Source organism: Galleria mellonella, unplaced genomic scaffold (assembly GCF_026898425.1).
Source record: "Galleria mellonella isolate WM207_F2 unplaced genomic scaffold, CSIRO_AGI_GalMel_v1 utg146, whole genome shotgun sequence".
NCBI classification, from domain to species: Eukaryota; Metazoa; Arthropoda; class Insecta; order Lepidoptera; family Pyralidae; genus Galleria; species Galleria mellonella.
In genome coordinates this window covers 3,451,461-3,464,518 of record NW_026441999.1, presented here as the reverse complement: position 1 = coordinate 3,464,518, position 13,058 = coordinate 3,451,461, and the positions used below count along the sequence as shown (strand labels likewise).

The window sequence follows — 13,058 nt, the reverse complement described above, 5'->3', positions numbered from 1 at the left end:
GTGACTAGTATGTGTTATTACATTATCATACATATATAATTGCATCCACCAATTTATTAAGTAGTCATACACTATGAAACTCAAAATATTTTTTCTACTTCTTTTTATGCAACTTTGAATGGCATACAAGCTGACGGCCCACCTGATGGAAAGTGGTAACCATCGCCTATAGACATGAGCAGTACCATAGACATAACAGAGTATACTGTTTCGCCAATGATGCCTATGACATGCGTTGCCATTCCTGAGGACTCAGTTATTTCTCTGTACCCTGTAAAGTCACTGTCATATCCCACCCTTCAAACCTAAACACAGCTATGCGTTTGCATGGCTGTGTTTAGGTTTGAAGGCTGTGTTTACAGCTGTTTCACGGTTGAAACACGAATGAAACAGAGGTGCCCAAGCAAACGACTTTTGTACGAAGTCTCCCTCTGGTAAAATTGTCAATGTTCTTGAGGACTTGAAAGAATTGTCGAAATATATCTATTTTTTTTAATCTATTACTGTTTTAGTATTCCTAAATGCAGAAATAGGCATTAAAATAAGTTCAAATATATATATATATATATATATATATATATATATATATATATATATATATATATATATATATATATATATATATGTATGTATGTATGTATATATATACGGTATGTATGTATGTATATATATATATATATATATATATATATATATATATATATATATATATATGTATGTATGTATGTATATATATATATATATATATATATATATATATATATATATATATATATAGTATCTCGTAATAAATACAAGTATAATTTTAATAATATTTTTTTTTTATTTCGGACTTTTTTGATCCATTAAATATTTATAATAACAATATTAATTTTGTTGATATTTATGTGCAACTCTATAGATATGATAATGTAATAATTCCCTTTAGTATATTTATAAAATTTACAACTAAATCAGTTTCCTCATTAATTAATACATAATGATCATCAGTCTTTTTAAAAGCTAACAATCCTTAGGCGCTCATTAGACAATCATTTTTAAATTATTACAAAAAGAGTTTTTTAATTTGCTTGTTTTTTTTTTTGTTTTTACATAATATCTATGACGAGAAGGTCAAAAATTGAAATAAAATATAACAAGCAAACCAAGCAATAATCAATACAATTTGTAAAAACATACAAAAAATATTTTGAAAGTATTCAGTATCAATTGTAGATTATGTATATACATACATATATAAGTGCCAACTGAGTATTACTCAGGTGGCACTTAAAATGACTAAAAAATTACGTTTCTATAAAGTCTGGGTATTGACAATATTTTTTTTTTTTTGTAATTGATAGAATCCTTCTTTCATATTGGTCACGATTCAGGTTTCTGTTCTTTACGAGTACACAACTGCCCAAAAAATTTGTGTATGTGATTTTCTATTTCACCATAACTTCTAAATGCCTGAACAGATTTGAATGTACGGAGTGTCGTTGGAATCCTTATATCATCCCGAATAACACTGCCTGTATTTCTATTGAAAATATTTTCTTTTTTGGCAAGACTGTCGTGCTTTCTAATTTGCGGAGCAAAATGTATCTACTTGTTTGCGGATCAAATTCTTGAATTATAACAGATTTGCCAACTGCTTGCAACATGAATATAATGACTCGTGACAGTCTAATGAACGCCTTATCGCTTACAAAACGTTAAAATAAAATTAACTTATGCAACATTATTTTTAATACAAGTTTTCAATATTTTAAAACTAAACTAACATAATTAGAGTCGCTTTTTCTAGTAATCCAAACTCCCCAACCAATTTTTTGCAAATACAGTAAATATAACTCGAACTTACGCGATATATAAGACTAATTGATAATCGCGTAAGTCCAATTCTCGTAAATCGGAGTATATTTGCTCACACACTTCTGTGATCTCCTAACTGTGCGTCGATTTCCATACAATATGCATATTAACTCGACTATTGTATGATCAGTAGATGCATAGATTATTATTAATAAATTTGAAAAATGCGTAATTACGAGTTCGCGTAAGTCAGGATAAGTTCGCGTAAGTCGATATATATATATAATGTACAGACAGACCAATCTTACATTTTTATTATATAATATATAAATAAATCAATACAGATCGCAGTCAAAACATCAACTGACCGACGGCTGTTTGTGCGCTAAGTACAATGTGAAGATACTGGTCAAGGCACTCACAAGGAATATCACGTCGAACCACCGGTGATAGAAGTTAAACTGCAGATCACCGAGCACCTGGGTGATGATGATGCGGTACTCCGGGGGCATGTTCATGCGCATCAGCAGCACAGACGAACAGAAGTACATACCCATGATCTGGGCGAGGATCAGCACGATGATGTTCGATGATTTCGATGATGATATCTTGTTGAAGAACTGTAAGTAAAATGTTTCTTTTCATTTTTTTAATTTTGTATTAATTTTGCATTTCATTTAAATTTGTACGGACTGCTCATGTCTATAGGCGACGGTTACCACTTTCCATCAGGTGGGCCGTCAGCTTGTTTGCTATTCTAAGTTGTATAAAAAAAAATGACATTAAATGTAATTCTAGAAAGAGGTTGGAGTTTAAATAAAAGTAACAACTTTTTCTTTTGTATTTCTAAGCAAAATTTTATTTGTCACTAGAATTAACAAAGAGAAACGTACGGAAGCCATAATGGAAGACACAGATAAAAAACACCGTGTTCATTACAGATTAAACTTATACATAGATAAATTACTTATTATTTTCTAACAATTACTTTTCTAAACAACATGGCAACAAGATATAATATACAAAACTGTATAACTGAATACATTAAAAAGCATCTTTCTCTCTCTCTCTCTCTCTCTCTCCCTTTCTTATTCTAAAAATGGTAAACTATGCATGCATGCTATAATTCAGTTTGAAGGCAGTAAAATTACAGGCTATGGAAGTATTGTTATGGTACCATACCCACCTTATTCCTCAAGTATGGCAACACTTGAGACGTAGCAATTGGAATCACAGATGGGGATCTTTTCAGACTAGATATTCAAAGACTCACCAATACTAGTTCAGCAACCAAACAAATTTAATAATATAAAAATTCTTGCCTTGGTAAGCGTGAGCAGCAATCCCCTAATACTGGTTAGTACAATGCAGCCGACCAGTATGAAGGAGACGTGCTGCGACCAGAAGCCCACGTCGATACGCCAGCCAAGCCAGTGCACCACCAGCTCTAGACCTCGGGTCACGGGGTCCTTCTTGCCCACGCGGTCAAACACTATGTTTATTGTTGACTGAAATATTATATATTTCAAATTAAAATAAATAAATAAATGAATGAATGAAAACTCTTATTCGTTCCCATCAAAAAATTATACATATTTGAAAGATTAACAATATGTACACAAAAAAATATAAAAAAAAAACTTAACTGCATTTAAGCAGAATTATAAGAAGCTATGTCGTGTGTTCCCGGCATAAAATAGGTCATCCCTTTCTTTTCCATGGGTATCCTAAAAGGGGACTAAGAGACTTTACTGGTTGAGGGTGGGCAGCAGCATCCATCTTAAAATATCCCCAAAGCCTAAACTGCGGTTGCTACCAAGCATGGTAACGACTGGGAAAGCCACCCAATGGAGAAGCTTATGTTCAACAGTGGACAGTTAACGCCTGATATCAACATCATCAAGAAAAAGAGACAACAATGACTTTTTTTTAATGGTTTGAAATTAGAATGGCAAACCCTATGACTCAGGTCCATTGTGACGAATTCGTCTCGTCAGAATTTTATCACGAACCATTTTATCTAGAACGACCGCGTGTAAATCGACATGATAGGGTATATTACTAATAATGTGGGTATTAGTCCCTATGGAGTCATTAGTATGCCACAGTTCCTAACTTAGAGGTTTTTCCCCCCTAAATATAGGAGGTAAATAAGTGGGATGGGATTTTTTTGGGATTTTATTTTTTAGAGGTATTTATCAGGGGTGTTCTTCTCTAGAAATCTGTCCGATTCTAGAATAAGGGCATACGGGTATGCAACCCTGGCCTCCCGAGCCGCTGCAGTGTCCCAGTCCTTTCCGCAACTGCAGTATCCCCCCCCCCCCCCCATTTCCTTTCCCACATAAATCTCTTATTCCTCTCATTCACCAATTTCCTTTACGCATTTCCAACGTTCTCTTCCTTTGTTCCTCAATCCTTTCCTCCATACCGTAGGTGGCGGAAACCACCAACAAATGTATTCCCAAAGAGGGTTGATGTCAGGCAGGTGGCCGATCATAAAACTAAAAACCCAAATCTTTTTGTAATATGGATAAAATCATATTACGCCGACCCCAAATGATTGGAATAAGGGTATGAAGATGATGATGATTAAGAAAAATAAATATGTAAAAGTATAAGTCCCGAGACGATTCCAAACTAGCCAATCATATTTATTTGTTAACCTAGACACTTAGTGACATCTAGTACAAATATATTACAACTACTCTGCGGTGACCTACTCTGTAGTTGTTTTTTTTAATTGTACCTACACTTATTGAAAATACATATGTACGTTGGTTATTTACCTGTTTTTTAAGATTATTTGGAGTCTGATGTGGGTATGAATATGATTACACATATACATAATAAGCATACTCTATTTTTTTTTAATTTATTGCTAAGTATAATTTCGAAGAAAATATATCAAAATTTTGAATTTAATAAAAATTTTATGGAACCAATCTTTAAATATGTCAGATAAAAGAAGAATTTTCCAAACTGGTTGTTAACAGACAGAGTTTTTTTATTGAATGCATGGTAACCCCACATGCGTAAGCGCACCTGGAATTCAGCACGATGGTTTCCAGGGGGGACCACGTGGAGGTCGACCTGACAGGGTATATTGCTAGCAATGGGACTGGATTTGCATCACTAACAATCTCTTCTCCCCATTAACTGACGGAGTTGTGAAGTAACAAACATAAAAAATATATCCCAAATGAGAATCTACTTTTTGAAATCGGTTAAAAAAAAAACAAAATACTTACAATAAATATCTTCCATATGCAATACAGGGAGAAAAAGTAGCCGAGGAAGTTGAAGTATTTCCCCTGGAAGGTTTTGGACCACTCTATCTTCTCCCTCATGGTCCGGGCGTCGTGAGCCTCCAAGAATAATTGGCGACTCAGCTCTTCTAAGCCGGATATTTCTTGCCGGAGTTGATTTATATCTGAAAGGGGATTACATGTAACAATATGAATGAACGAATGAATGAAAACTCTTTATCGTTCCCCTCGAAGAATATACAGTATAATATATTTCGTAAAATACTAGTTTTATGAAAGAAATTATGCTAGTTATTCCATTTTACACTAGTTTTGTTGTATTGTTGTGTTGTTCTAACTATCTACTGCTGGGGGAAAGTTAAGAGAAAAGGAAAGGGATTGTTAGTAATGGAGACTGAGAATCCTATTGCTAGCAATATACCCAACCAGGTCGATCACTTCGCGGTTCCCCCTGAAAATAAAAAAAAAAACTGTCTACTGCTGAACATGGTCTCCCACATAAGGGGAGTTTTGCCAGTAGTTGCCACGCTTGACAAGCGAATTGGCTTAAAATAATATATATATATATATATATATATATATATATATATATATATATATATATATATATATATATATATATATATATATATAAAGTATCTTAATTCAAATAAAAAACAATTAAACACTAACTCTCTGATCCACTTAACGGATTAGCGATACTGCCAACACTGGACAAAATATTCGTCCAAAAACCCCTATTCTTCACGTTCGATTGGTCCAGCATGCTGTATTGCTGTCTGCCTCCCACACTGTTGGCTTCTGCTAATGCTATCCTTTTCTTCTTCACCAATATCATGTCCATTGTTTGAAGCAATTTCTTCTCAATCGACAACACATCTGATTGTGTCACTGGTCTATAACAAACAAATTCTTATTACAATAATCATCATATCGGCACCGCCGGTTCGCACCTGTACTGCTCAGTTTGCTCCCACTTATCAGGCTATTTCTCTGCTCAATTCTCTGATTGCTCAGCAGCCAGATGTCGACATATTTAATGACAAAATAAATATATTTTTAAAATGTTGTGTACAAAATTTGTGAGTTTGTAAAATAAACCTATGGCTCACTACACATTTTGGGAGACTGTAAGTGTGGTGAGTAATTTTCAAATAAATAAATATTAACCGTTATCTATCCACTGGTGAATATAAGCCTCCCCCATAGACTGCCATTGCCATTGGGGAGGTTATTGCCAGTAGTTGCCACGCTTGGCAGGCGGTTTGGCAATCGCAGTTAGGCTTTTAGCAATGTTTGAAAAAGGAACACTGCTGCCCATCCCTCGACTGTTAACCTCCCTTAGTCGCCTGTTACAACACTCATGGGACAGGAAATGGTGACCCATTCTATGCCGGGACCTACACGACGAAATTATAATACTAATTTAACTGATATTTTAATGAAAGCGTCATCCAAATTGGTGCAGCCGTTTAAGTGTATTTAAATAATAAATATGGAAATACATTTTATAAACTTTACGTTTATAACATAAATAAAATATAAGTATGAAATATAAATAATAAATATAAGTGTACAATGAGCTCTCTGCCGAGATATTCCCTAGAGACTACAGTATGAGATTCATAAAAGTGTGTATGAACACTTTGCTGACCCGTGACGAGTAAACTCGTCATTGCACTAGCGTGTAGGTACGTCCTCCCACCACCACGCACGCACCCACGCACGCACACACGCACGCACGCACACAAACTATTGCAAATTATATATATTTCTATTAAAATTATATCTATCCAGTCACTGTAAAAGGAATATAAAATTTATAAAATTATAATAAATTATATGTGCTTAATAGGTTCCTTAGTTACAGGCTCGACCAATATGGGGACCATAGTCAAGCAATTCTATAACTTAATGTTTTGAATAAAGACAGATTATTATAGATTATAGAATTAAACGGCGAATGTTTCTATTCAAACAAGCCTTTAATATAAAATACTAATATATCTTTCTATCTATCTATCCGTGCGAAGCCGGGGCGGATAGCTGGTTCATAATAATATATAGTTATACTTAGAACATGAACCTAAATCTATCTTAATAGAATAAAATTATATCTGGCGTTATCTATGCATGAAAGATACTTTAAAAAAAATCGATGTAACAGTAAAACTCGTATAGGAGCGACTGAAGTCTATATCTTTTAGAAATTTTGTCTATCTATCTGTTTTTTTTTTTATTCTTTATTGTACACAAAACATACTGGTAATTACAATTCATTATAAACATAATGTACAAAGGCGAGCTTATCTCTAATAAGAGACTTCTTCCAACAAAACCTTTTCATGTTAATGTGTTATTTTATAAATAAAAATAGGCAGTCATACGATCTACATATACTGTACAAACGCATAAGTATCTGTTTGTATGTGTGCTTGTTTTGACATAACGCGAAAACCACTGCACCAAATTGAATGCGGTTTTTATTATTGTATTTTTGAAGGTTTAACATAAAAACTGATGTATATTTCATCTCGGCACGCCATCTAAAAGTGGACAGTTACATTTGTTTTTTTTGCTTCTGAAAAATTACGTACGAATTGTGGGCAAAAAGCTTGTTACCTTATAAATATAGCCATAGATGTGTACGGATAGTTGACAGCACCAAAACCAGAGAGTAAGGCCATCACGGTCACTCCTATAACGCCTATACGAGACACGCCCTGCTCTATTGAAAATATTCCCTGTGGAAAAAAATTGATTTGAAGGATGGAAAAGACAAAATTGTGTTCGCCACAGATCGAAACTTGATCAAGTGAAGTTTCAATTTCAGACACATATGGGATATGGCAATTAAATTACAGGGTACATGAGCATAATATCATACTCCTCAGAAATGGCAACACATTAGACATATCATGGGCGAAACAGTATACTCTGTTATGTCCATGGTACTGCTCATGTCTATAGGCAACGGTTGCCACTTTCCATCAGGTGGACCATCAGCTTGTTTGCTATTCTAAGCTGTAAAAAAATTGCATACATAAAAAAGAATGGACGTAAATTTACAACAAAACTAAAGTTATATAGAAAACATTAGAAATAGGCAACCTTACAAAGCAACATCTAAAGAAAGAAATTTTGTAATCAACTCTATTTTTATCAGATACTTTCATCATTTCATATCACCCGTTAACTGTCCACTGCTGAACATACGCCCCCTACCCCATTATTGGGGAGTTGTCATAAGCAACTTAGTAAACAAGCTGACGGCCCACCTGATGGAAAATGGTAACCGTTGCCTATAGACATGAGCAGTACCATGGCAACAACAGAGTATACTGTTTCTCCCATAATACATAATGCATTGCCATTTCTGAGGCTTCAGGTGTTATTCCTCTGTACCCTGTAAATTCACTTACTTATCCCACCTTTCACTCTTCTTTACTTCCACCCATGGTTGGTAGGCAGATTAGCAACCACAATTAGGCTTTAATGATGTTTTACGAAGGGCCCTGCTGCCTATTCCTCGATAATTTAGTTCCCTTAGTCACCTCTTACGACACGTACCGGAAAATAAGAGGTAGCCCAATCTATACCGGGACCATATTGCAATAATCAATCAAACAGATAATTTAATCAATAGTAAATCTAATTAGAGAAAAATTTTAATTGAAAATTAATTATTCTCTCCTGCATTTTTTTTTATACAACTTAGAATGGCAAACAAGCTGACGGTCCACCTGATGGAAAGTGGTAACCGTCGCCTATAGACATGAGCAGTACCATGGACATAACAGAGTATACTGTTTCGCCCATGACACCCCCCATGCGTTGCCATTCCTGAGGACTCAGGTGTTATTTCTCTGTACCCTGTAAATTCACGCCATATCCCACCCTTCAAACCGAAACACAGCCATGCAAAACACAACTGCTTCACGGTTGAAACACGAATGGGACAGAGGTACCCAAGCAATCGACTTTTGTACAAAGTCTCCCTCCATCAGACACATTATCCCATAATAGTTTTATGAAGACTCAATAGAATAAAATAAATATTTATTATGAGCTGTACATTATAATTATTCGTAAGATGTTATTAACGTCTTAAAGGAAACTGACACAGCCTACACATACATCGGGCATACAATACAATTAGTTACATAACATTAATTATTTTACAATCATACAATAAAATCGTCAATAAAGTTGAAAATAGACTAAAGCATGTCAATTAACAGTAAAAAAACTTAATCATGGTCTCCATTAATGATCATCAGAAGAACCAGAATATATTAATTAAATTATTTATAAAATTAATAACATTTTTTTTTTTTTGTAAAATATTCTATTTTTAAATTAAATTTTTACTCATAATTCACTCACCTGTTTAGGACTTAATATAGGAAATGGATCACCAATCTTCCAAAAGAAATATAAATATATAAACCAAACAAACATTGTTAACGGCCTTATTGCGTTCTGTGATACTGGAAAAATAATATTTTAAATATATAAGAATCCCTCTTCTATACTAATATTATAAAGAGAAAAGTTTTGACAGTTTGACTACTGAATGTTAAATTATTTTCATTTATAGAAAGCTGCATTTATCATTGAATAAAGTATTAAAATATGAAAATTTAACAACCATGTAATTTTATACATAGTACATTTAAGTAAATACACATAATATTAACAGAGAATTAAAAGAGTAACTGTTGAGTTTCTTGTGGGCAATTTTCAACAGATTTATATAACCTTCCGAACCCTGCAGTAGATAAAAAAGACGATTTAAAAGTGCTATTTGAATAAAAATTATTTAAATTTAAATAGGCTATATATTATTTTTGAAATTTCTATACATCCATGTGAAGTCGGATCAGATCACTAGTATATTATAAATGTGAAAGCAAGCTCAATTGTTTTATTGAATTAATATATAAATGTAGAAATAAGCATATAATTTGAGAGAGCATTACAAAACTGTTTGTTCCACCACTGTTTATTCCTTACACTGTGTAAATTACAATTTATAATTATAAAACAAATTACAAAAGTAAAAATTGCAACACTTATAACTTACCAAATCTTACATTACTGATGCAAAAGTATGCTATATAAAACGGTATGAGAGCTATCACCATGAAAAGAAGTGAGTACAGTCCCAGGTTCCAGTGGAAGTATCTAGAGCTGGAAATAAATAAATCATGTGCTATTAGGCAGCTTGTACACAGATATAACCTGTAATATTCAACTTTTGGTTTAAAAAAACAACAGCCGAATATCTTCCCCATTCTTCTCAGTAAATGTAAATTGTATTATTCTAAATTGGATGAATCATAAAAAAAAATACTATTTAAAAATACTTGAAATTAAGTTCTGTGAATAAAAAATATTTTTATACCATTTTTATTTTCCATAAAGGTTCATAGCCATATAGCCATATTCATAGTAATTTAAAAATATTTACAAACATTTAGATTTCAAAGCCTTAAAAAAAATAAAAAGAACTGAACTGAACTGAACCTACATGACTTCTCTCATCTTCTCTTAGCCAATAATTTTTATTTACTGATTCAAACAATACAATCCAAGGGAATTAAAATAACAATTATTATAACAATAATAATCTTAGCTAGAATTTAGAAAATTTAAGCAACTCGAAAAATATGTAGGTACTGCCTTATAATAAACAAAATTATACCTTGTATCCAAATAGCCGATGATCTCGAATATGATCAGTTCAAACATGGTACAGCTGAGGGCAAATGTCACGGAGAATATCAGCTGAACAAGAGTGTGGTGAACCTCATAATCACGGAACAGCTGTTTCACAAAGAATATCCAACCACCCACGAAGAAAAATATCTGGAATTTTATTATTTCTTTTACAAAACAACCATAGTTATGGCCCTAAATAAGGAATTCTTAATTTAAATAATAGTAATAATTTCATATAAGATAAATCAGCTTTTTTTACATCATATCAACACATTTTACAAGAAAATAACAAGCAATTAAGGGATTAATTTATCTATGGAAACCACAGGGTGTCAGTTCAACTTACATTTGTCAAATATTTAACAATGAATCATAAGATCTTATGATTTCTATTACCACATTTAAATACTTTAATATCAGAAACAAAACATATGTTTTTTTTTTAATATATGAAGCTATTGATAAAATATTGCCAAGTGCCCCTTTTTTACTATCTAGGTGTATTAAGTTCAAATAAAATATATTAATTTTAAAAAGAGTAGCAATAAAGGATAAAAATGAAGCTATCTCAATTGGCCCATAGTGATAAATTTATCAGTAATAAACCACAACAAATTCCATAAGAGATTCCACATGGATGTCCAACTCGGACAGCTAATAATTAGCTAGCTTTGTTACTAACAAAGAAGTACCAACTTTCATTACAAATAATTCCCCCGCACCTCCACTTTGTCAGTAATGAAAAATAAAATCCAATGTATCATCTTAGAACAACCCACTGATCATCCAACCCTGTTTTTATTCTTATACAGCAAAGGACAATCCAGCATACAGCCTGCCTTATGGAAAGGAATTATAGTGAATACATTATCAAAGAAATTATGTATGCATTCATTGCCTACATTAAACGCTCTAATACTAAATGCTCCGGTAACCATATCGCCAGAAAGCTAATTATCAGTATTAATTGGAAGTGATTTTAGCACAGTTGTCTTACCATTCGGTAATTTATAACCTGCACATATAATTTTTACTTACTTGGGATATAAGAATTATGGAAGTATCTTCCAGAAACGTCATATTGCATTTTTAATTTGATAGATTCATATAAATCAGATATTGTTTTATAATTTTATAAAAAGAAATTGTAAATATTATTTCAATTTTTTAAGTTACCTACATCTGTCACTGTATATACAGTGAAATGACAGTGACAATTGACAGCTATAGCCAGTGCAACACTCATCACTGTTAACATTACCAACGAAATGCCATACACGATCATACTATTCCTTATCGCATATGAATTAAATCCCAATATCTAGGTAGTAAACCGATTTGAAACATCAATAATGAAATAATTTAAGTAAGGTTTACACTCGTTTAACCTATATTAGCAAAAAAAATACAACTGTAATCATAACAAAATTAGCACGATCCATTTCACATTTTCAATATTTTTTTATACAACTTATAATGGCAGACAAGCTAATAGCCTGATGGAAAGAGGTACATTAAAAATAGCTTTTATTAGTTTTTGCCAAACAAAATATAAAAATATATTAAACTTCAATAAAATCTCATATATCAGATTTATTGCTGGCCTATACCTGTTCCAGAGCATATATATATAAATATATATTGTATTAAGACTCCTTTTTCTGCACTTAACTTCTCATTTGAACCGAAGAATAGAGATGAAATAATCTTTTGTAATGGTCACCAGTATGTCGCCCCTTTTAAAAAGACATATCCTATTATCGCGCGTAGTTGAAAGCTGTGTTTAGAGCCTGGAGTGAACCAAGCCCTTTTTTACACCTATGGCCTGTGATATCCAATGGATCTGCTAGATTTGAAATCATGATTTGAAGTTTCGATTCGGCAGAATTTAAGAGTAAATAGTAATTATATAACAACTACAAATAAAGGAACAAAGAATATTTTTATAGAACTTGAAACAAGAAGCTGAATGGTCTCCAACAACCGTATAAATGACAGAACACACGTAACACTTTGGAAACCTATGGTACTCCCCTCATGCAGTCGTCATTCCTGAGCATTAGTGTTATAGGTGCGCTTGGACAGGTAACCTCTAATTTTGCAGATAAAAGAAATAAATAAAATTTTAAAACTATATATACATAGCATATATTATTTACAAATCCATCATTATACATTAATATTCATAGTCTTAATATTATTTATTTGCATGATTGGTCTACAATATTGGGGTAGTAGTGAGTGATAATAGTTAAAAAATATTTAAGTCAG

The 13,058-nt window shown here is 32.6% G+C and overlaps 1 protein-coding gene across 2 annotated transcripts; it reads right to left on the bottom strand.

The window, feature by feature from the left end:
• Window positions 1-754: 754 nt before the first annotated feature.
• Window positions 755-11,979, bottom strand: LOC113523241 (Golgi pH regulator). Of its 2 annotated transcripts, none has more exons than XM_026909129.3 (9): window positions 11,826-11,979; window positions 10,771-10,934; window positions 10,150-10,256; window positions 9,450-9,553; window positions 7,686-7,807; window positions 5,736-5,959; window positions 5,046-5,227; window positions 3,120-3,305; window positions 755-2,417 (listed from the first exon to the last, which is right to left on the bottom strand). In XM_026909129.3, exons 1-9 carry the CDS (start codon window positions 11,865-11,867, stop codon window positions 2,157-2,159), a joined length of 1,392 nt encoding a protein of 463 aa, XP_026764930.2. In that variant the 5' UTR covers window positions 11,868-11,979; the 3' UTR covers window positions 755-2,156. The 2 variants fall into 2 exon arrangements, with proteins under 2 accessions (XP_026764930.2, XP_052747768.1); XM_052891808.1 differs by lacking the exon at window positions 11,826-11,979 and adding an exon at window positions 11,484-11,569.
• Between the last annotated feature and the right edge of the window lie 1,079 nt (window positions 11,980-13,058).